At 41.1% G+C, this 24,688-nt stretch overlaps 1 protein-coding gene and 1 long non-coding RNA gene across 5 annotated transcripts; one reads left to right on the top strand and one right to left on the bottom strand.

The window, feature by feature from the left end:
• Positions 1-2,296: 2,296 nt before the first annotated feature.
• Positions 2,297-20,975, bottom strand: LOC143421133 (putative ferric-chelate reductase 1). 4 transcript variants are annotated; one of them, XM_076890257.1, is made up of 8 exons: positions 20,889-20,975; positions 20,226-20,284; positions 19,711-19,848; positions 18,735-18,766; positions 17,185-18,649; positions 3,030-3,051; positions 2,736-2,895; positions 2,297-2,649 (listed from the first exon to the last, which is right to left on the bottom strand). In XM_076890257.1, the coding sequence occupies exons 1-5, from the start codon at positions 20,948-20,950 to the stop codon at positions 18,560-18,562; spliced, it is 381 nt and encodes a 126-aa protein (XP_076746372.1). In that variant the 5' UTR covers positions 20,951-20,975; the 3' UTR covers positions 2,297-2,649; positions 2,736-2,895; positions 3,030-3,051; positions 17,185-18,559. The 4 variants fall into 4 exon arrangements, 2 of the variants coding, with proteins under 2 accessions (XP_076746372.1, XP_076746371.1); XR_013100890.1 differs by lacking the exons at positions 17,185-18,649; positions 18,735-18,766; positions 19,711-19,848; positions 20,226-20,284; positions 20,889-20,975 and adding exons at positions 5,615-5,646; positions 7,197-7,334; positions 7,712-7,770; positions 8,215-8,315 and having other exon boundaries at positions 3,030-5,529; XR_013100891.1 differs by lacking the exons at positions 2,736-2,895; positions 3,030-3,051; positions 17,185-18,649; ... (2 more) ...; positions 20,226-20,284; positions 20,889-20,975 and adding exons at positions 3,354-5,529; positions 5,615-5,646; positions 7,197-7,334; positions 7,712-7,770; positions 8,215-8,315 and having other exon boundaries at positions 2,297-2,442.
• On the top strand, positions 5,616-6,881 carry LOC143421134 (uncharacterized). The gene is made up of 2 exons (XR_013100892.1): positions 5,616-6,639; positions 6,727-6,881. It is a non-coding gene; the product is annotated as an uncharacterized LOC143421134 (long non-coding RNA).
• Positions 20,976-24,688: the final 3,713 nt, after the last annotated feature.

Below are 24,688 nucleotides of genomic sequence, written 5' to 3'. Positions count from 1 at the left end.
ATTGAAATGCCTACCGTTGTGTGTAGGCATTTCGGTCCAGATGTTATGGAGTTCAGTTCAGCTAAGATGTATTTCTAAAGCACCGGATCGCAAAAATAGCCGCTTCTCGGCTGTTTATATTGTAAGGTAAAGACCATACAATATAAGAGAGAAAACCCCCCAACAATCAGATGATCCCCTGTGAGCAAACCCTTGATGACAGTGTCTGTGAAGGTTATCAGTCATCAAGGCCATAGTAGTCTAAGGAGCTTGGAAAGAAAAGCGCCTGGACTTCTTTAAGTTAAAGAAGTCCAGGCGCTTTTCTCCAAGCTCCTTAGACTTGGTGACGGTGGGAAAGAAAAACTCCCTTTTAACAGGAAGAAACTTTCGGCAGAACCAGGCTCAGTGAGGGGCGGCCATCTGCCTCGACCGGTTGGGGGGGGGGGCACAGCTGTTATAACCCCTGACGCAGCATAGCTTCTAATTCTGAAAGATACGTAGATACCTTAAACCTGCACTCTATGCAGGACACCAAGCGATGACACGACTTGCAGTACTATAGGAGTCTATGCAGAAACAGTTTTCTCTCTTGAATCTCTGTAATTTTTTTGCTACTGAGTGTCTGGGTGCAGTCACTCATTTTGGGCCAATTAAATCAAATGAACTTCCATTGTCTAAGTTATAGCCCTATTGAACCTGCGTTAACCAGCTTTAATAGGGAGGGCCAAAGTCGTAGTTGTGCTAAATTTCCTCGAATTCTCCTCGGAGATTTTCGAGTAGCTTCCTTTGTTCTTGAAAGTTCTTTTCCATTTGTCTCATCGCTTCCCGTCCATTCCACATCTTTTTGGTAAGGTCACTAACCGTATTTTCTAAGGCCTTATTTTGTTGTTTGAGTATGTCAACTTGGACATCGTAGTTGTTTATCAGATTGTTATGTTCTTCCTGTGAAACTTTGGGAGTCTGAGCTTGGGTTTGCAACGCCATGTCTTCTGTTTTCAAGGCTTCCTGTGAATCATACAGATTTTTCTTGACCTCTTCAAGCTCTCTTTTCATTTCCTCAAATTCATGGCACAACAACTCCTTTTCTCTGTTGGTCACTTCAAAATCATGTTCGGAGTCTTTCTCAGTGGCTTTGGAGATCCGTGATTCTCCTTTCACACCCTCATCGTGTGGTTTCAGTTCTTTTTGAGAATCACCACTCCTTTTGGAAAGCTCCTGGAGGTCCTGTTCAAGAAGTTCGTTATGCCGCCTCAATATGTCAATTTCATGTGCAAAGCATTGGCGTTCCAGGGTCTGTCTGAGCTGTTCACTGTCCGTTGTTTTGTTTTCCTCATTCATGATCCTTTTTCTTTCTTCACTCTCTTGTAACTCTTTAAAGGCTGTGTTTGCCTGATGGAGCTCAGTTTTAACAGCCTGTATTTCCTGTTGCATGTCATCTTTTTCCTTTTCAAAGTCCCTTTTCAGCTCACACATGCGTTTTACCGTCACATCATTTTCCTCTCTTAAAGACTGGTTGTCCTTTTCCATGTCTCCCACTTTTATAACCAAGCCTGTCTTGCTGCTTTGCAACTCTCTGATTTCTGCTTCCATTTCCTGCATCACCTCTTTCTGTTGCTGGATCTCTTTGGTTTTGGAGCTGTTTAAATCCTTTAGAATTTGGTTCCAATATTCCAGCTCTTGAATTTTGAAGTGAATTGTTTCATTCTCTAGTTGCAGGTCTCTTTTCCTCTTGTTTTTAGAGAACCCACTTCGTTTGAAGAGAACTTCAATGTTTTTTTGGAGAATCTTGTTCTCATTTATGAGCTCTCTTTTTTGCTCCTTAAGGTCGGCGTTCTCGACTTTAAGGTCACGTATGGTAGAGTTTTGTTGTTTGAGAGTTTTATTCTCATTTTTCAGCTCTTTGATTTGCTGTTTAAGTTTTTCGTTCTCGGCTCTCATGTTGCATACAACAGGATTTGACAGACTCATATTTCAAATTGAAGTTGATGCTAAATCTCTGTACCAACTAAAAGATTTTTTAAAAATACCGTCGACTGTGTCAGAAACGCAAGTTTCCAGTAGTTTCCTGCCTAGTGAATTCTTCCACTCTCTTTGAAAGACTGACAAGAGTGAGAACCTCTCCCCTATTTATAGGTTTTCGTGTGCTGATGTCATAAAGAAGACCAGAGATCAAAGGGATTCTGGTGAAACGTCACTGTGTCTGGTCTGGGCAGTTCTGAATTGAATAATAACAAAATGACGGGGGGCGTGTCTGGTAGCCATGTGAAGACGTGTTGTACAGGGCTCCTCAATGGACTAACTTGTTTCATAATTCCATTGCTCCAAAACTAACGAACTTTTAACAACAGTACGATAACACGCCCGTGTGCTGCTCTGAGGCACTTTTTACATCTTCAAGGCTACGGTGTACGAAATATGAGCAAAACTAGATCGGGGAAAGAGCAGGCCGCAAAAGCCTCGGACCTGTCACGGTTGTTAAAGAGTGGACTCAGGCGCGGAGCTCAGAAATAATGACAGTGCATTTATTTACAGTGCAGCAATGTGACAACAGCTCAAATGTGCAACAATGGTGATAGTGCGTCCCTCCTTCCGTGTAAGCCCGTGCGTGGTAGTGAGTGCCCGCCTCTCCTCCAAGTGCTTCCTTAGTGTCCGTAAATCCTCCGTCAATCCCTGGGTGAACACACACACACACGACAGCAGAATGAGTACGAAGATCAGACAGCACTTCAATAACGTTAGCGACTCAAAAACACTACCAGGCTTAGTGCAATACTCCAGCGCTGTCTGTCGCTCAGCCACACCATTAAGTAGCCCTGCTACTAGTTGATTGGCAGCAGCTGGTGGATTGACTGCAGGTGCGGCAGCTCCGGGCGACAGCACTTCCGGGTCGGAGGTAGCCTGTTGCTAGGTTACCTCCTAGCACATCACAGCGGAGCCGGAGGGGAAGACAGGGCGATAGGAGAGACATATTCACACTGTGGTATCGCAAGATATAAGTGGTTATATAAATATATGAGTATACATAATAGTTATTATTCATAGATACCTACATCCTAAGTTCCTGTTATTCTTCTGAAAGAAACAGAATGAATGTGTTGTTACAATGGTAATGCCAGGAGAGGCAGTATTAGTTCTGTGTTACATTAATGTGTAAGGAAGTGGAAGAAGTGTGTGTCCTGTAGGAGGCAGTAGAAAATGGATGCTCATGTTCTGTACATGCCCTGAAAGTAAGGTTCAGTAAACCAGTGCAACGATACTCCGGTGTAAGGCTCAGTTATTGTATTTTTATTTTTTGAAGATGCAACACACACGCACACAGATATACACACACTGGCAGGTCGACCGGTCAGGGCGCCGTCAGATCCTGACAGGACCATGCTGAGGACAGACCGGAGGCACCACCCCATGACATGAGTGAGATTATGAGAGCTATTGCTAGCTCTGAAAAGACGATATTGGACCGTATCGATTCAAGCACGAAAGATTTATTATTCCAGAGGTTGGGACATATTTTTTCTGCACCTGCATTTTGGTACCTGAATGGCAAGCTCGCAAAGTCATCTGCTCTTCGTTTTATAAGCTGGAATGTTAAAGGTATAAATAATCCGGTTAAACGCACAAGGGCTTTTACTCATTTAAAATCATTGAGATCCGATGTTGTATATCTGCAGGAAACACACCTCCGATCAAGTGAACAAATTCAACTAATTAAACTGTTTCTCTGCTTGTCTGCATTGCCACAAATTGTTCTATTTGGTGATGTATCATAGAACTGTACTATATAGTGTATGTACGTTTCTGTGTTTGCTAGTAACTACCATCAACCTAAGGTCTCAGCTAATTTATCTTTGCAGAGATGTTCATTTGATTGTAACAGCAGTAGGAAAGAGCAGTAACAAGAGTAGGACAGCTAAGCTAATTATGGCTAAACATTTGGAATTTAATGAAAGCAAAAATTGACCTTGCAAAGATGGATAGGTTTATTTAGAAAGTCAGCTATTTACATTTAGTGTTCGTCCCAAGTAGGAGATTTTGAATTGAGTCTAAATTGACCGCAAATTTACTTACATCAAAACTTACAAATTTACATCAAAACTTCTGAAGATGCAGGTCTCTGTGCAGCAGCTGAAGTCTGTGGTGTAGAGGGTGAAGAGGAAGGGGGAGAGGATGGTCCCTTATGGTGCTCCTGTGTTGCCGATTACCTTGTCAGACACACAATGTGGAAGACGCACATATTGTGGTCTTCCTGTCAGGTAATCAACAATCCAGGACACTAGAGAAGCATCCCCCTGCATCGCTGTTAGCTTATCACCAAGCACTGGAAAAGTAAAAAAAACATGAACCTCACAGTGCTCGCCGGCTGGTCCGGGTGGATGTAGACACGATTGAGCAGATAGATGATGGCGTCCTGTGAGACGGGGCTGGTAAGCAAATTGAATGGGATCCTGATGTGGTCTGACAATGGGTGAGATCTGGTCCAGGATGAGCCTTTCCAGGGTCTTCATGATGTGGGAGGTCAGTGTCACAGGCCTGTAATCCTGGGGGCCGCTGGGACGTGGCGTCTTTGGTACAGGGACGAGGCTTGATGTCTTCCACAGCACTGGGACCCTCTTCAGACTCAGCATGAACAGTTTATGGAAGACTCCACAAAGCTGGGGGGCACAGGCCTTGAGGGGACTCACTCCATCTGGTCCAGCAGACTTGCCTGAGTGGAGTTTCTTCATTTGCATCTGAACCTGGTAAGCATTTAACACTACTACACTGACATACATAATTTTCAATTTAATGAAGTTAAAAATTTGTTGTCTTATTGTCAGTTGTTATTGACAGCAAGATTATTAGAAATATATGAAAAAATGTACATTAAATGGGAAGTTCAGGAGCTGAATCAATGACAGTTTTTTTTTTTCAAATGAAAGTGACAAAGGTGCAGATTCATACATAGATGCTGTCATATTAACAGATGTTAATGTGTGAAAAGGGCTTTAACCCTCCCATTATGATGTGGGTCGAGTTGACCTGATTTAAAAATGTAAAAGGAAAAATTGTTAAAAGTACTTTTTAATACAAAATTGCTGTTTGGCTTAAAAAATGTAACCAGCTTGTAAAATGAAACTGGTTTACCTGGCAGCCAGAGTGGAGGCTAAAGGCGACTGAAACTACTTCTTTCTTTGCAACTGTGAGACATATTATACACACACACACACACACGACAGTAATGCTTGGCCCAGTGAAATTGAATGCTGATTGAAAGTACACCTTAATTATCAACTAAAAGCAAAAGAGAAAAAAAACATAAGTAATATTTTTTAAAGACATTACTGAGAAACTTTCCAGGATTCGCCAACTGATGGATCAGTGGGTCTGAATTTCCAGTGCAGTCTCTCATCAAGTATGTTAAAATTGATGATAAAATTCAACAAAACTACAGGGAAACACTCTGGAAGATTCTGCTGCTGCTCATTTTTCTCCAATTCCAACCAGAAGTGCCACCAAAAAGCAAAGGTTTCCCAGAAGGTACACAGCGATCAGGCAACTGTCACCTTTGACCTGACAAAAAAAGTAAAATTATATTAGAAATACTCCATCTCGTGGCAATCAGTGATTGCTTGCTTTTATATTTCTTTCAGCTTACCAATGCTGATTCCATTTGATCAGCAGTATCATCTGAAACCCAGAGCAAAGAACAGTGAAATATTGCAGGGCACATTAACTGAAGTGAACTAAAGCAGTCAGCTATGTTTTTAATCATTTTATTTATACAGGTTGAGTTATGATATTAGTTTTAAGCTTTAACAGAAGAAGAACAATTTGAAATCAATTTAAATAAAATTGAGTCGAGTTGAGTAGTTGTGGTGATTGAAAAAAAACAAAAAAACAACAACTTTCAGAACGATAACAATGTGCTGGAAGCTCTATGTAAACATTTAGCATGTCAAGTTGCCATTGGTCATGGAAAGTGTGTGCGGCACGGGGGGGTAAAACATTTTTTAAAAATCACCAAACATTAACCAGTTTTTGTAGACACAAAGAGGTTGTGATCATATTTTTTTTTAATAATTTGTGTGACTGAGCCACACATTGAGCCACAGCATTGTCAAACTACACGTGTCCAAAATTGGATAGTCTCAGTTGAGACATTTCAATGCAAGTTCTCTCTGATAACATTAGGTTGGTGGTGCATGAGCTGAGCCTTCGTGTATAGTATTCCCAGAGTATTTTCATGCATTTAATAAATCGAAAGATAAAGATTCCTTTGTCGCTGTACTTCAGCACAGTTAAAGTGTAACAGCTTTTGTTCCAGCAGACTACCATTGAGACATTCTTACGCGTTTTCACTCATCAATTCATAAATACCAATATTGTCAGGGTCCTGGGACTGGGCGACCCAGGATCCCTGAGCAGTCTTGTATTATATTATTATTATTATTATTGCTGTGTATTTTGGTGTTGCTCCCCCTTCCCTGTGCTTGTGTATATGTGTGTGTGGGTGGCTGAGCACTTGTTTATAGGCGGCGTCAGGCCTGGAGGGTGTGGCCCTGCAAGGGGACTGGCCACACCCGAAGCCACACACCTGCTGCTGATCAGGCCTCGTCGGGGGAGCTACTTAAGAGAGTCTTGGAGCTCCCACCGACGTGGGATCATTGCTTGGGACTCCACGTTAGTTACCCAGTTTAGGTTTTGGTCGTGTAGTGTATGCCTGCCATTGTTCAGTGTCCTGACTGCTGCCGCTATTGTTTCCCGCAGGAGGAGCGTGGAAGGCTTAAGGAGCAGCGAGCACCGGGAGTGCAGACACGGGAGCAGAGAGCACTTGGAGGACACGACACGGGAGTCTGGGGAGAAACACGGGGATTTATTGTTGTTTGATATCACCCTCTGTAAATAAACACTGTCTATACGTAGAGCACCGCGCCTGGGTCCTCCTTCCCCACTCCTTCCACGGTGTGCCATGCCGTACCGTGACAAATATTTGATGCTGCTGTGTTATACACAGAAAATCTTGTGATACAGTGCTGTTTATTTTACCCATCCAACCACATTCTGAGGTGTACAGGGGTTATACTCTTCGCTCAGTCAGCTAAATGCTGCTGAACTGATCAGGTGGCTCTTCACCGTGCAAATGGACTGTTGGGTCTAGATTGGTTTTTGTCATTAAAGTGTATATGGGTAGTGATGATTTTTTCCTTCATCACTGAAATGCAAAAAAAAAGGCTTACCTCTGTGTTTAACTACCCAATCATGGACCTCCAAAATGATGATGAAGAGAACTTCCCAGGCAAAGAAGCCACCCATCACTTTCAATAGCCACCCATCATCACTGTCAATCCTGTCCAGGCCTGTAAATATGGCTGCCACTGTGTGACACAAAGAAGCAGGCATTTTAAGACGAGCAGCATGGGTGACAGTGTGTCTGCTATTGAAAATGTTAGCATATCCTGTACATAGCTTGTACTCACTACAGCCTGTACATACTTGTAGTTATAGAATATTCACAACATACTTCATACCGTGTACATTATAACATAATAGACCCATTTCTGTAATATACTTACATATCTATATTATTGCTAATATATATTGTAATATATCTATATCACTAAGCACTTCTGGATGGATGCAAACTGCATTTCGTTGCCCTGTACCTGTGCATGTGCAATGACAATAAAGTTGAATTCTATTCTATTCTATTCATATATGCAAGATGGTAGAATGAAGTAAAACACAAGCTTACCAGCTATAGATTTTATTACCACCGCATTTAAAAAATGTGTCCAGTTGAACAGATACCTCCTATCAAAGAAAAGAGAAGAACTATAAAATCATCATATCATATTACTAAGAGGAAGGAATAACTTTCACGAGTCATGTGCAAATTAGTTTCCTACTTGGTGTTTCAGTGTGAAAGTGTGCTCTGATAAAGCACATGCAGGCTACACTTTGCAAAAGTTTGAAATTTTAAAAACTTTTATGGCTGAAGTATGAATACAACTCTTAGGGTTATCAAATAACTTTATAACCTCACTTTGCCGAGTGAGCAGTGCATTTAGTCATTAAGCATGTACTGCCCCATTCCTTTGGTTTATCGTGTTTTCAAAATTTGTTAAATAATTGTAGAGAAAAAAAAAGTGAGGCCATTTTTAATTTTTTTTTTAAATAATATTTGAACAGAGTATTCTTAAATGTGTATAGGCATGATATAGTATATTAATTAAACACACACAGATGGATACATACAGGTGATGTTGTGGTCCGCAGCGCAGCAAGGCCCCGATAGGCTGGATGAGTGAGAGGATCATAACCAGGCACCCCAACACTGGATGTGCTCCCTGGATACCAAACACATTAACAGTGCTAATCATGGGGCATAAATATCAGTCTGAGAGCTGAAACACACAACTAAAGAGTGCTTAATGAATATCAAGAGAAAAGAAAAAAAAAAACACTTTGAAGGGGTATATTAATCTTGCCTGTGGATGCAACTTGCAGACTGGAGGAGATAAGACATGGACATAACTAAGCACAAGCAGAACATGATGGCTGGGGGGGAAACACACGTGACAGAAGGAATGGGTCACAAGGGAAAAACATGTAAACGAGACGGGAGAAAAGGACATTACTGAAATACATGAAGGGCCAGGGCTGGGACAGCCAACCAGTCACAGACAAAGAGCCACATCATACACCTGGGCACACATGAACATCACCCATCCCTTCCTCTGTCCTGCGTTCAGTTTAGGGTATCGAACTCAGGACCCTAGCCTCATCAGGCCGGGGTCTTTGTGTGAAGTCTGGATGTTCTCTCGAGCTTCCTCCCACAGTCTAGGGACATGCAGTTAGTGGGGGTCTTCTCGCCCCGTTCACATTCACACAGAGATGAATTGAAGATCACCTTGTGGTTAGTGCCTTCTATTCGATGTACAGACTGAATAATAACACCTTCTAATTAGTTCTGTCTCCTATTGGTGCTCTTCTACGAGTGATCAGTGCTTGATGGCTTACTAAGCTTAACTTTTTTCCACAACATTGATAACAAACACACACAAAACAACAACAACATATGTTATCTAAAAAAAACTTGATTGGACCAAAGTTTTGATGTTCATCCTACATGTTTATTGAGATTGTCTAATGTCTGCGACGGTATCTTCTCCCACGTCTGCGGACACCCGAGGCCTTGTGGGGTCTCTTGTGTCTGCGAACGGGGCGAGAAGACCTCGCATGTCTGCGTCTATACCTGCGTCGTGGCATTGTCCAAAACGGCGGTACCTGCTCCACGTCACGGGTTCTATTTATGGACTCACCTGGCAACTTTAGTGATGTCACTGCTGATGTTGTCACTGTTGGTGTGACCTCATGACTCATTCATGCCATCTGAACTGTGGTGTAATTATGAGGTCACAGGGGGACGTGAATTTATTCACAAAGTTGATAGAGAGTTTGGGTCATAACTCAAAGACGCAATGATGCAGTCAAATCATTTGGAATTAAATATCTCTGTCAGTGCGCCCCAGGGTGGCTGTGGCTACAATGTAGCTGCCATCACCAGTGTGTGAATGGGTGGATGACTGGATGTGTAAAGTGCTTTGGGGTCCTTAGGGACTAGTAAAGCGCTATGCAAATACAGGCCATTTACCATCTGTAAATTACAAGATTTAGAGGGTTCTGACATCACAGTCATCTTTCTGACATTGACATCCAGTCTCTCTGTTGTGATGTCAAATATCAATGCCAGATTCATCTCTCTGTTGTGATGTCAAATATCAATGCCAGATTCATCTCTCTGTTGTGATGTCAAATATCAATGCCAGATTCATCTCTCTGTTGTGATGTCAAATATTAATGCCAGATTCGTCTCTCTGTTGTGATGTCAGATATCAATGCCAGATTCGTCTCTCTGTTGTGATGTCAGATATCAATGCCAGATTCGTCTCTCTGTTGTGATGTCAGATATTAATGCCAGATTCATCTCTCTGTTGTGATGTCAAATATCAATGCCAAATTCGTCTCTCTGTTGTGATGTCAGATATTAATGCCAGATTCGTCTCTCTGTTGTGATGTCAAATATTAATGCCAAATTCGTCTCTCTGTTGTGATGTCAAATATTAATGCCAGATTCGTCTCTCTGTTGTGATGTCAGATATCAATGCCAAATTCGTCTCTCTGTTGTGATGTCAGATATTAATGCCAGATTCGTCTCTCTGTTGTGATGTCAAATATCAATGCCAGATTCGTCTCTCTGTTGTGATGTCAGATATCAATGCCAAATTCGTCTCTCTGTTGTGATGTCAGATATTAATGCCAGATTCGTCTCTCTGTTGTGATGTCAAATATCAATGCCAGATTCGTCTCTCTGTTGTGATGTCAAATATCAATGCCAGATTCGTCTCTCTGTTGTGATGTCAAATATCAATGCCAGATTCGTCTCTCTGTTGTGATGTCAGATATCAATGCCAGATTCGTCTCTCTGTTGTGATGTCAGATATCAATGCCAGATTCGTCTCTCTGTTGTGATGTCAGATATCAATGCCAGATTCGTCTCTCTGTTGTGATGTCAGATATCAATGCCAGATTCGCCTCTCTGTTGTGATGTCAGATATCAATGCCAGATTCGTCTCTCTGTTGTGATGTCAGATATCAATGCCAGATTCGTCTCTCTGTTGTGATGTCAGATATCAATGCCAGATTCGTCTCTCTGTTGTGATGTCAAATATTAATGCCAGATTCGTCTCTCTGTTGTGATGTCAAATATCAATGAAAGATTCGTGTCTCTGTTGTGATGTCAAATATTAATGCCAGATTCGTCTCTCTGTTGAACAGTATCCGGGTTTACACCAGCCCACCAGATTTCTTATTTGTGTTGCCCTGTAGTAATCCTGTAGGCAAGGGATGCCTAATCCTCCTTTATCTTTGGGAAGCTGAAGTGTTTTGAACTTAACTCTTGGCTTTTTACCCGCCCATATAAATCTTGAGAGGGTCCTATCCCACTCTACAAAGTATCTATCAGGGTTTTCTATAGAAACAGACTGGAATAAGTTTAATATCTTTGGGAGCATATTCATTTTTATGATGTCCACTCTAGAAGAAATGCTTAGATAGACCATCTGCTAATATTTAGCATGATATCTTTTTTAAGTAGGGGGTAGTTGATTTCTTCCAAGCTAGTTATATCCATTGATAAGTTTATGCCCAGATATTTGATAGTTCTTTTGTCCCAGCTTAGTTTGTATTTGTTGAGCAGATTCTGGGGAGGGCTATAAAAGCTACTAAGAACTTGTGTTTTTTGTATATTCAATTTATATCCCGAGTATAGCCCATACTCCTTTAACACTGACATGAGCTCCATAAGTGATTCGGTAGGTTTTGATAAGTAAACCAAAATGTCATCTGCAAACAAGGCCAATTTCTGCTCACTTCCAGTGATATTAATCCCTTTTATTTTACCATTCTGCCTAATCCTTTCAGCCAATGGCTCTATAAAAATAGCAAATAAGAGTGGACTCAGTGGGCATCCTTGTCTTGTGGACCTTTCAAGCTTGAAAGCATCTGAAAGTTCACCGTTAATCTTTACTTTTGCAGTTGGGCTATTATACAAGGCCCTCAATATAGTGATGATGGACCCATTAAACCCATGGATTTTTTTTTTAAATATGAAAAAAATGTAACTTTTTCCTTCCGTCATACTTCAGAAATATAATACATTAATTTTTTGAACATTTTAAAACATTTAAGTTTGCTCGTTGTATTTATAAGATCCTACATTGACGTGCTCCACAATCATTGGTCAGTCATGTTAAAATCCATTATCAGTGGAAAACAAACCTGATCCTCTACTAGAGGCGATTGTGCAATACCTTTTAGACATAACACTCAGCAAACAGTTATTATTAGTTAAAGTCAGTGAGATTTGGAGTGATACATGACACATGACGGAATAAGACACGCAGACTTAGCATGACGAACCGACGAGGAACACGTACACTGTGAATACATACAGAGGGAAAAGGGGACAGGAGATAAGACATGGACATAACTAAGCACAAACAGAACATGATGGCTGGGGGGGAAAACACACGTGACCAATAATAGTAGACCTGTGCTACATTTGTCCAGCTAGGCAACACATATTTCTGCATAAGAGATACATGAGACACCCTTTAAATAAGCAAATTTCATGTTTAAAACATGGAAATGCAGCCAAAATGGACCATACAATGGCCTCAGTGAACACATCAGCACATAAGTAGAGATAAGGAAACTCAATCACATTAGATATTAATATTACTATGAGTAAATTATATATATTATATATTCTGTTATATGGTTTAAAGAATACAATGTGATAATCACACAGGAGAACGCTGTTTCCAGTTATACAAATTTATTTTATTTCACTATTAAAGAAACCAATTATGTAAATAAAAGCTCACCACAAGAACATCTCCCAACCCAGTCTTACAAAGTTGCAGTTACAATAAAAAATGGGTAGGGAACATGAACTGTTGGTGAGCTAAAAAACAATCCTGGTGCTGATGCTTGTCATTGAACGTTTTGGACAGAGCTCTTGATTGAAATGCCTACCGTTGTGTGTAGGCATTTCGGTCCAGATGTTATGGAGTTCAGTTCAGCTAAGATGTATTTCTAAAGCACCGGATCGCAAAAATAGCCGCTTCTCGGCTGTTTATATTGTAAGGTAAAGACCATACAATATAAGAGAGAAAACCCCCCAACAATCAGATGATCCCCTGTGAGCAAACCCTTGATGACAGTGTCTGTGAAGGTTATCAGTCATCAAGGCCATAGTAGTCTAAGGAGCTTGGAAAGAAAAGCGCCTGGACTTCTTTAAGTTAAAGAAGTCCAGGCGCTTTTCTCCAAGCTCCTTAGACTTGGTGACGGTGGGAAAGAAAAACTCCCTTTTAACAGGAAGAAACTTTCGGCAGAACCAGGCTCAGTGAGGGGCGGCCATCTGCCTCGACCGGTTGGGGGGGGGGCACAGCTGTTATAACCCCTGACGCAGCATAGCTTCTAATTCTGAAAGATACGTAGATACCTTAAACCTGCACTCTATGCAGGACACCAAGCGATGACACGACTTGCAGTACTATAGGAGTCTATGCAGAAACAGTTTTCTCTCTTGAATCTCTGTAATTTTTTTGCTACTGAGTGTCTGGGTGCAGTCACTCATTTTGGGCCAATTAAATCAAATGAACTTCCATTGTCTAAGTTATAGCCCTATTGAACCTGCGTTAACCAGCTTTAATAGGGAGGGCCAAAGTCGTAGTTGTGCTAAATTTCCTCGAATTCTCCTCGGAGATTTTCGAGTAGCTTCCTTTGTTCTTGAAAGTTCTTTTCCATTTGTCTCATCGCTTCCCGTCCATTCCACATCTTTTTGGTAAGGTCACTAACCGTATTTTCTAAGGCCTTATTTTGTTGTTTGAGTATGTCAACTTGGACATCGTAGTTGTTTATCAGATTGTTATGTTCTTCCTGTGAAACTTTGGGAGTCTGAGCTTGGGTTTGCAACGCCATGTCTTCTGTTTTCAAGGCTTCCTGTAAATCATACTGATTTTTCTTGACCTCTTCAAGCTCTCTTTTCATTTCCTCAAATTCATGGCACAACAACTCCTTTTCTCTGTTGGTCACTTCAAAATCATGTTCGGAGTCTTTCTCAGTGGCTTTGGAGATCCGTGATTCTCCTTTCACACCCTCATCGTGTGGTTTCAGTTCTTTTTGAGAATCACCACTCCTTTTGGAAAGCTCCTGGAGGTCCTGTTCAAGAAGTTCGTTATGCCGCCTCAATATGTCAATTTCATGTGCAAAGCATTGGCGTTCCAGGGTCTGTCTGAGCTGTTCACTGTCCGTTGTTTTGTTTTCCTCATTCATGATCCTTTTTCTTTCTTCACTCTCTTGTAACTCTTTAAAGGCTGTGTTTGCCTGATGGAGCTCAGTTTTAACAGCCTGTATTTCCTGTTGCATGTCATCTTTTTCCTTTTCAAAGTCCCTTTTCAGCTCACACATGCGTTTTACCGTCACATCATTTTCCTCTCTTAAAGACTGGTTGTCCTTTTCCATGTCTCCCACTTTTATAACCAAGCCTGTCTTGCTGCTTTGCAACTCTCTGATTTCTGCTTCCATTTCCTGCATCACCTCTTTCTGTTGCTGGATCTCTTTGGTTTTGGAGCTGTTTAAATCCTTTAGAATTTGGTTCCAATATTCCAGCTCTTGAATTTTGAAGTGAATTGTTTCATTCTCTAGTTGCAGGTCTCTTTTCCTCTTGTTTTTAGAGAACCCACTTCGTTTGAAGAGAACTTCAATGTTTTTTTGGAGAATCTTGTTCTCATTTATGAGCTCTCTTTTTTGCTCCTTAAGGTCGGCGTTCTCGACTTTAAGGTCACGTATGGTAGAGTTTTGTTGTTTGAGAGTTTTATTCTCATTTTTCAGCTCTTTGATTTGCTGTTTAAGTTTTTCGTTCTCGGCTCTCATGTTGCATACAACAGGATTTGACAGACTCATATTTCAAATTGAAGTTGATGCTAAATCTCTGTACCAACTAAAAGATTTTTTAAAAATACCGTCGACTGTGTCAGAAACGCAAGTTTCCAGTAGTTTCCTGCCTAGTGAATTCTTCCACTCTCTTTGAAAGACTGACAAGAGTGAGAACCTCTCCCCTATTTATAGGTTTTCGTGTGCTGATGTCATAAAGAAGACCAGAGATCAAAGGGATTCTGGTGAAACGTCACTGTGTCTGGTCTGGGCAGTTCTGAATTGAATAATAACAAAATGACGGGGGGCGTGTCTGGTAGCCATGTGAAGACGTGTTGTACAGGGCTCCTCAATGGACTAACTTGTTTCATAATTCCATTGCTCCAAAACTAACGAACTTTTAACAACAGTACGATAACACGCCCGTGTGCTGCTCTGAGGCACTTTTTACATCTTCAAGGCTACGGTGTACGAAATATGAGCAAAACTAGATCGGGGAAAGAGCAGGCCGCAAAAGCCTCGGACCTGTCACGGTTGTTAAAGAGTGGACTCAGGCGCGGAGCTCAGAAATAATGACAGTGCATTTATTTACAGTGCAGCAATGTGACAACAGCTCAAATGTGCAACAATGGTGATAGTGCGTCCCTCCTTCCGTGTAAGCCCGTGCGTGGTAGTGAGTAGGGGTGGGTTTTTATAATCGATTCATTGATTAAGATCGATTATGGCTTGGATAACGTAAAATCGATTAATTAAAATCCTGAATCGATTTTTTTAATATAAATTTATTTTGCCCGAAATGCCAGAATCTCTGGTGACATCTCACAAAATTTCAAGAACCACCAAACAGCTAAGACAGTAAATGAGAGCAGGAACACGGATTCTGCACAAAGACTTAAACACACAGCACGACCCGCGGATCAGAATCATTTAGATGTCGCCTTTCTCACCCGACGGCACGGACACGGTCGGGGCTGAAAGCCGACAGCTCACTGATTCTGATCTGTCGGCGGGTCCGCGCTTTGTGTTCACGCCCTTTATGCGCTGATTCTAAAGCTGTTAGTTTGATCTCTTTCCAAACAATATTGACCGAACCAGCAGCAAAAGAAGATTCACATAAACATCGTCATGAATTCACTCTGACTTTTACTGTTTTGCTTCCACCGCGATGCACAGCTCTCTCTCTCTGTCTCTCTCTCTCGCCCTCTCTCTCTCTCTGTCTCTCTCTCGCCCTCTCTCTCTCTCTCTGTGTACTTCAAGAACAGTTTCCCTTTCTTCATTATTCGCTTGCTTGTTATGCACAAGTCTACCGTTGTTTACAGCGCTGTCGGCCGCTGTTTTTTTCCCTTTTACATTCTTCCGAAAAGAAAACCTCATTTCTGCTGTTCAATACTGAACAAATTTAAACTTTTTAAAATTATTCAAAATGCAAAACGCTTAACCGTGTCTCTAATAAAACCTCTGTAACTTCAGAGGTAATGTTCATATGTTGATTAATGGTTTTCTTTCGTTTTTGATGTACTGCAGAATATTTTTATAAAATCCCAGGCCAGGAAAACCACCTTCATGTTTTTCTGTGTTTTATCTTCAGCTACTTTGACACAAAGGCATCTGCTGTGATGCTTACACCTTTGATAAAGTCTTGCGTGTGTCAGCTTCCTTTTTATTGATACAAAAATATGTAAATGTACTGATCTGAATTATAATATTTCTGACTGTCAAAATTTCCCAGATTTAAATCGAATCGAATCGAATTAAATCGAATCGTGGATCGAATCGATTCGGGACCTTGTGAATCGGAATTGAATCGATTCTAGAAATCAGTGACGATACCCAGCCCTAGTAGTGAGTGCCCGTCTCTCCTCCAAGTGCTTCCTTAGTGTCCGTAAATCCTCCGTCAATCCCTGGGTGAACACACACACACACACACACACACACACACACACACACACACACACACACACACACACTGGCAGGTCGACCGGTCAGGGCGCCGTCAGATCCTGACAGGACCATGCTGAGGACAGACCGGAGGCACCACCCCATGACATGAGTGAGATTATGAGAGCTATTGCTAGCTCTGAAAAGAGGATATTGGACCGTATCGATTCAAGCACGAAAGATTTATTATTCCAGAGGTTGGGACATATTTTTTCTGCACCTGCATTTTGGTACCTGAATGGCAAGCTCGCAAAGTCATCTGCTCTTCGTTTTATAAGCTGGAATGTTAAAGGTATAAATAATCCGGTTAAACGCACAAGGGCTTTTACTCATTTAAAATCATTGAGATCCGATGTTGTATATCTGCAGGAAACACACCTCCGATCAAGTGAACAAATTAAACGAATTAAACTGTTTCTCTGCTTGTCTGCATTGCCACAAATTGTTCTATTTGGTGATGTATCATAGAACTGTACTATATAGTGTATGTACGTTTCTGTGTTTGCTAGTAACTACCATCAACCTAAGGTCTCAGCTAATTTATCTTTGCAGAGATGTTCATTTGATTGTAACAGCAGTAGGAAAGAGCAGTAACAAGAGTAGGACAGCTAAGCTAATTATGGCTAAACATTTGGAATTTAATGAAAGCAAAAATTGACCTTGCAAAGATGGATAGGTTTATTTAGAAAGTCAGCTATTTACATTTAGTGTTCGTCCCAAGTAGGAGATTTTGAATTGAGTCTAAATTGACCGCAAATTTACTTACATCAAAACTTACAAATTTACATCAAAACTTCTGAAGATGCAGGTCTCTGTGCAGCGGCTGAAGTCTGTGGTGTAGAGGGTGAAGAGGAAGGGGGAGAGGATGGTCCCTTATGGTGCTCCTGTGTTGCTGATTACCTTGTCAGACACACAATGTGGAAGACGCACATATTGTGGTCTTCCTGTCAGGTAATCAACAATCCAGGACACTAGAGAAGCATCCCCCTGCATCGCTGTTAGCTTATCACCAAGCACTGGAAAAGTAAAAAGAAAAACATGAACCTCACAGTGCTCGCCGGCTGGTCCGGGTGGATGTAGACACGATTGAGCAGATAGATGATGGCGTCCTGTGAGACGGGGCTGGTAAGCAAATTGAATGGGATCCTGATGTGGTCTGACAATGGGTGAGATCTGGTCCAGGATGAGCCTTTCCAGGGTCTTCATGATGTGGGAGGTCAGTGTCACAGGCCTGTAATCCTGGGGGCCACTGGGACGTGGCGTCTTTGGTACAGGGACGAGGCTTGATGTCTTCCACAGCACTGGGACCCTCTTCAGACTCAGCATGAACAGTTTATGGAAGACTCCACAAAACTGGGGGGCACAGGCCTTGAGGGGACTCACTCCATCTGGTCCAGCAGACTTGCCTGAGTGGAGTTTCTTCATTTGCATCTGAACCTGGTAAGCATTTAACACTACTACACTGACATACACAATTTTCAATTTAATGAAGTTAAAAATTTGTTGTCTTATTGTCAGTTGTTATTGACAGCAAGATTATTAGAAATATATGAAAAAATGTACATTAAATGGGAAGTTCAGGAGCTGAATCAATGACAGTTTTTTTTTTTCAAATGAAAGTGACAAAGGTGCAGATTCATACATAGATGCTGTCATATTAACAGATGTTAATGTGTGAAAAGGGCTTTAACCCTCCCATTATGATGTGGGTCGAGTTGACCTGATTTAAAAATGTAAAAGGAAAAATTGTTAAAAGTACTTTTTAATACAAAATTGCTGTTTGGCTTAAAAAATGTAACCAGCTTGTAAAATGAAACTGGTTTACCTGGCAGCCAGAGTGGAGGCTAAAGGCGACTGAAACTACTTCTTTCTTTGCAACTGTGAGACATATTATACACACACACACACACACGACAGTAATGCTTGGCCCAGTGAAATTGAATGCTGATTGAAAGTACACCTTAATTATCAACTAAAAGCAAAAGAGAAAAAAAACATAAGTAATATTTTTTAAAGACATTACTGAGAAACTTTCCAGGATTCGCCAACTGATGGATCAGTGGGTCTGAATTTCCAGTGCAGTCTCTCATCAAGTATGTTAAAATTGATGATAAAATTCAACAAAACTACAGGGAAACACTCTGGAAGATTCTGCTGCTGCTCATTTTTCTCCAATTCCAACCAGAAGTGCCACCAAAAAGCAAAGGTTTCCCAGAAGGTACACAGCGATCAGGCAACTGTCACCTTTGACCTGACAAAAAAAGTAAAATTATATTAGAAATACTCCATCTCGTGGCAATCAGTGATTGCTTGCTTTTATATTTCTTTCAGCTTACCAATGCTGATTCCATTTGATCAGCAGTATCATCTGAAACCCAGAGCAAAGAACAGTGAAATATTGCAGGGCACATTAACTGAAGTGAACTAAAGCAGTCAGCTATGTTTTTAATCATTTTATTTATACAGGTTGAGTTATGATATTAGTTTTAAGCTTTAACAGAAGAAGAACAATTTGAAATCAATTTAAATAAAATTGAGTCGAGTTGAGTAGTTGTGGTGATTGGAAAAAAAACAAAAAAACAACAACTTTCAGAACGATAACAATGTGCTGGAAGCTCTATGTAAACATTTAGCATGTCAAGTTGCCATTGGTCATGGAAAGTGTGTGCGGCACGGGGGGGTAAAACATTTTTTAAAAATCACCAAACATTAACCAGTTTTTGTAGACACAAAGAGGTTGTGATCATATTTTTTTTTAATAATTTGTGTGACTGAGCCACACATTGAGCCACAGCATTGTCAAACTACACGTGTCCAAAATTGGATAGTCTCAGTTGAGACATTTCAATGCAAGTTCTCTCTGATAACATTAGGTTGGTGGTGCATGAGCTGAGCCTTCGTGTATAGTATTCCCAGAGTATTTTCATGCATTTAATAAATCGAAAGATAAAGATTCCTTTGTCGCTGTACTTCAGCACAGTTAAAGTGTAACAGCTTTTGTTCCAGCAGACTACCATTGAGACATTCTTACGCGTTTTCACTCATCAATTCATAAATACCAATATTTGATGCTGCTGTGTTATACACAGAAAATCTTGTGATACAGTGCTGTTTATTTTACCCATCCAACCACATTCTGAGGTGTACAGGGGTTATACTCTTCGCTCAGTCAGCTAAATGCTGCTGAACTGATCAGGTGGCTCTTCACCGTGCAAATGGACTGTTGGGTCTAGATTGGTTTTTGTCATTAAAGTGTATATGGGTAGTGATGATTTTTTCCTTCATCACTGAAATGCAAAAAAAAAGGCTTACCTCTGTGTTTAACTACCCAATCATGGACCTCCAAAATGATGATGAAGAGAACTTCCCAGGCAAAGAAGCCACCCATCACTTTCAATAGCCACCCATCATCACTGTCAATCCTGTCCAGGCCTGTAAATATGGCTGCCACTGTGTGACACAAAGAAGCAGGCATTTTAAGACGAGCAGCATGGGTGACAGTGTGTCTGCTATTGAAAATGTTAGCATATCCTGTACATAGCTTGTACTCACTACAGCCTGTACATACTTGTAGTTATAGAATATTCACAACATACTTCATACCGTGTACATTATAACATAATAGACCCATTTCTGTAATATACTTACATATCTATATTATTGCTAATATATATTGTAATATATCTATATCACTAAGCACTTCTGGATGGATGCAAACTGCATTTCGTTGCCCTGTACCTGTGCATGTGCAATGACAATAAAGTTGAATTCTATTCTATTCTATTCATATATGCAAGATGGTAGAATGAAGTAAAACACAAGCTTACCAGCTATAGATTTTATTACCACCGCATTTAAAAAATGTGTCCAGTTGAACAGATACCTCCTATCAAAGAAAAGAGAAGAACTATAAAATCATCAGCTTCTGAAGTTCTTGTCTAAGATTTCTCCTGCATCCAATTTATGAAAACAAGTATCATTACTGAACATACAATTTTACTAAATCTATATTTCACTTAAAAAATATTTCATTTACTGAGTCTGGCCTCCAAAGCTACAACCAGGCTATATTTATTAAAAGCACCATTATTACTAAGAGGAAGGAATAACTTTCACGAGTCATGTGCAAATTAGTTTCCTACTTGGTGTTTCAGTGTGAAAGTGTGCTCTGATAAAGCACATGCAGGCTACACTTTGCAAAAGTTTGAAATTTTAAAAACTTTTATGGCTGAAGTATGAATACAACTCTTAGGGTTATCAAATAACTTTATAACCTCACTTTGCCGAGTGAGCAGTGCATTTAGTCATTAAGCATGTACTGCCCCATTCCTTTGGTTTATCGTGTTTTCAAAATTTGTTAAATAATTGTAGAGAAAAAAAAAGTGAGGCCATTTTTAATTTTTTTTTAAATAATATTTGAACAGAGTATTCTTAAATGTGTATAGGCATGATATAGTATATTAATTAAACACACACAGATGGATACATACAGGTGATGTTGTGGTCCGCAGCGCAGCAAGGCCCCGATAGGCTGGATGAGTGAGAGGATCATAACCAGGCACCCCAACACTGGATGTGCTCCCTGGATACCAAACACATTAACAGTGCTAAACATGGGGCATAAATATCAGTCTGAGAGCTGAAACACACAACTAAAGAGTGCTTAATGAATATCAAGAGAAAAGAAAAAAAAAACACTTTGAAGGGGTATATTAATCTTGCCTGTGGATGCAACTTGCAGACTGGAGGAGATAAGACATGGACATAACTAAGCACAAGCAGAGCATGATGGCTGGGGGGGAAACACACGTGACAGAAGGAATGGGTCACAAGGGAAAAACATGTAAACGAGACGGGAGAAAAGGACATTACTGAAATACATGAAGGGCCAGGGCTGGGACAGCCAACCAGTCACAGACAAAGAGCCACATCATACACCTGGGCACACATGAACATCACCCATCCCTTCCTCTGTCCTGCGTTCAGTTTAGGGTATCGAACTCAGGACCCTAGCCTCATCAGGCCGGGGTCTTTGTGTGGAGTCTGGATGTTCTCTCAAGCTTCCTCCCACAGTCTAGGGACATGCAGTTAGTGGGGGTCTTCTCGCCCCGTTCACATTCACACAGAGATGAATTGAAGATCACCTTGTGGTTAGTGCCTTCTATTCGATGTACAGACTGAATAATAACACCTTCTAATTAGTTCTGTCTCCTATTGGTGCTCTTCTACGAGTGATCAGTGCTTGATGGCTTACTAAGCTTAACTTTTTTCCACAACATTGATAACAAACACACACAGAACAACAACAACATATGTTATCTAAAAAAAACTTGATTGGACCAAAGTTTTGATGTTCATCCTACATGTTTATTGAGATTGTCTAATGTCTGCGACGGTATCTTCTCCCACGTCTGCGGACACCCGAGGCCTTGTGGGGTCTCTTGTGTCTGCGAACGGGGCGAGAAGACCTCGCATGTCTGCGTCTATACCTGCGTCGTGGCATTGTCCAAAACGGCGGTACCTGCTCCACGTCACGGGTTCTATTTATGGACTCACCTGGCAACTTTAGTGATGTCACTGCTGATGTTGTCACTGTTGGTGTGACCTCATGACTCATTCATGCCATCTGAACTGTGGTGTAATTATGAGGTCACAGGGGGACGTGAATTTATTCACAAAGTTGATAGAGAGTTTGGGTCATAACTCAAAGACGCAATGATGCAGTCAAATCATTTGGAATTAAATATCTCTGTCAGTGCGCCCCAGGGTGGCTGTGGCTACAATGTAGCTGCCATCACCAGTGTGTGAATGGGTGGATGACTGGATGTGTAAAGTGCTTTGGGGTCCTTAGGGACTAGTAAAGCGCTATGCAAATACAGGCCATTTACCATCTGTAAATTACAAGATTTAGAGGGTTCTGACATCACAGTCATCTTTCTGACATTGACATCCAGTCTCTCTGTTGTGATGTCAAATATCAATGCCAGATTCATCTCTCTGTTGTGATGTCAAATATTAATGCCAGATTCGTCTCTCTGTTGTGATGTCAGATATCAATGCCAGATTCGTCTCTCTGTTGTGATGTCAAATATCAATGCCAGATTCGTCTCTCTGTTGTGATGTCAAATATCAATGCCAAATTCGTCTCTCTGTTGTGATGTCAAATATCAATGCCAAATTCGTCTCTCTGTTGTGATGTCAAATATCAATGCCAGATTCGTCTCTCTGTTGTGATGTCAGATATCAATGCCAGATTCGTCTCTCTGTTGTGATGTCAGATATCAATGCCAGATTCGTCTCTCTGTTGTGATGTCAGATATTAATGCCAGATTCGTCTCTCTGTTGTGATGTCAAATATTAATGCCAAATTCGTCTCTCTGTTGTGATGTCAGATATTAATGCCAGATTCGTCTCTCTGTTGTGATGTCAAATATTAATGCCAGATTCGTCTCTCTGTTGTGATGTCAGATATCAATGCCAGATTCGTCTCTCTGTTGTGATGTCAGATATCAATGCCAGATTCGTCTCTCTGTTGAACAGTATCCGGGTTTACACCAGCCCACCAGATTTCTTATTTGTGTTGCCCTGTAGTAATCCTGTAGGCAAGGGATGCCTAATCCTCCTTTATCTTTGGGAAGCTGAAGTGTTTTGAACTTAACTCTTGGCTTTTTACCCGCCCATATAAATCTTGAGAGGGTCCTATCCCACTCTACAAAGTATCTATCAGGGTTTTCTATAGAAACAGACTGGAATAAGTTTAATATCTTTGGGAGCATATTCATTTTTATGATGTCCACTCTAGAAGAAATGCTTAGATAGACCATCTGCTAATATTTAGCATGATATCTTTTTTAAGTAGGGGGTAGTTGATTTCTTCCAAGCTAGTTATATCCATTGATAAGTTTATGCCCAGATATTTGATAGTTCTTTTGTCCCAGCTTAGTTTGTATTTGTTGAGCAGATTCTGGGGAGGGCTATAAAAGCTACTAAGAACTTGTGTTTTTTGTATATTCAATTTATATCCCGAGTATAGCCCATACTCCTTTAACACTGACATGAGCTCCATAAGTGATTCGGTAGGTTTTGATAAGTAAACCAAAATGTCATCTGCAAACAGAATCAGAATCAGAAACTTTATTGTCATTGTCATGAGAACAACGAAATGAAGAATGGTCCCCGATCATTGCATCATCCCTAGCAATATCAAAATATAAATAAAACAATAAAATTCAATAAATAAAATAGATAGAATACTTAAAATACTAATAAGATATAACAGTAAAACATTCACATACATTCTCACACACATGCTTCAGACCGTGCATAGATTAACACAAGAGTGGCGTGATGGACATTTTTTTGTAGTATTCAGATGTGTTATTGCAGTTGGATAACAGCTGTGTTTGAGTCTATTAGTCCTTGCTCTGATTGCCCTGTACCGTCTGCCTGAGGGCAACAGTTCGAACAGGGAGTGGCCAGGATGTGAGGTGTCTTTTATGATGTTTTGGGCCTTTTTAAAACAGTGGGCGTTGTGTAGAACTTCCAGTGTGGGGAGAGGGCAGCCAGTGATCTTTTGGGCAGTGTTAATGATCCCTTGGAGTGCTTTCCTCTGAGCCCCTGTGCAGCTAGTGTACCAGATGCATATGCAGTAAGTTAGAACACTCTCAATGGTGGCTCTGTAGAAGGACACCAGCAGTCTCTGTGTGATGTTATTCCTCCTGAGAATTCTCAGGAAGTACAGTCTCTGTTGGGCCTTTTTCAGCAGCTCGGAGGTGTTCACACTCCAGGAAAGGTTCTCCTCTATATTGACTCCCAGGAAGCGGAAGCTTGCCACCCTTTCTACACAGTCCCCATTTATGAATAGTGGTTGGATCTCTGCCTTTTTCCTTCTGAAGTCTATTATGAGTTCTTTGGTTTTTGAAGTGTTGAGGAGGAGGTTATTGGCCTTACACCATGACGTCAGCTGCTCCACCTCGTCTCTGTACGTAGACTCGTCTCCCTTGGAAATGAGCCCCACCACTGTGGTGTCATCTGCAAATTTCACAAAGATGTTGCTGTGGTGGCGAGGAGTGCAGTCGTGTGTGTAGAGAGAGTAGAGCAGTGGACTGAGCACACAGCCCTGGGGTGAGCCAGTGCTGAGACTCAGGGCTGAGGATGTGTGATGGCCAACTCTGACTCTCTGTCTACGGCCCGAGAGGAAGCTATTGATCCACATGCAGGTGCTGTATGGAAGCCCCAGGTCTTGTAGCTTGGCCACCAGTTTGTGTGGAAGGATGGTGTTAAAAGCTGA

Source organism: Maylandia zebra, linkage group LG11 (genome assembly GCF_041146795.1).
Source record: "Maylandia zebra isolate NMK-2024a linkage group LG11, Mzebra_GT3a, whole genome shotgun sequence".
Lineage (NCBI taxonomy): Eukaryota > Metazoa > Chordata > Actinopteri > Cichliformes > Cichlidae > Maylandia > Maylandia zebra.
The sequence above is the reverse complement of the archived record's forward strand: the minus strand, read 5'-3'. Positions and strand labels throughout refer to the sequence as shown.

Bases quoted from the DNA above. Each gene is read 5' to 3' on its own strand.
- LOC143421133 (XM_076890257.1), bottom strand. From the start codon at position 20,950: ATGATCCTCTCACTCATCCAGCCTATCGGGGCCTTGCTGCGCTGCGGA. The intron at 18,767-19,710 runs GTAAGCCTTTTT...TCTGGGTTTCAG, and splicing joins TTGGGTAGTTAAACACAGAG to ATGATACTGCTGATCAAATG. The intron at 18,650-18,734 runs GTAAGCTGAAAG...TTTTTTTGTCAG, and splicing joins ATCAAATGGAATCAGCATTG to GTCAAAGGTGACAGTTGCCT.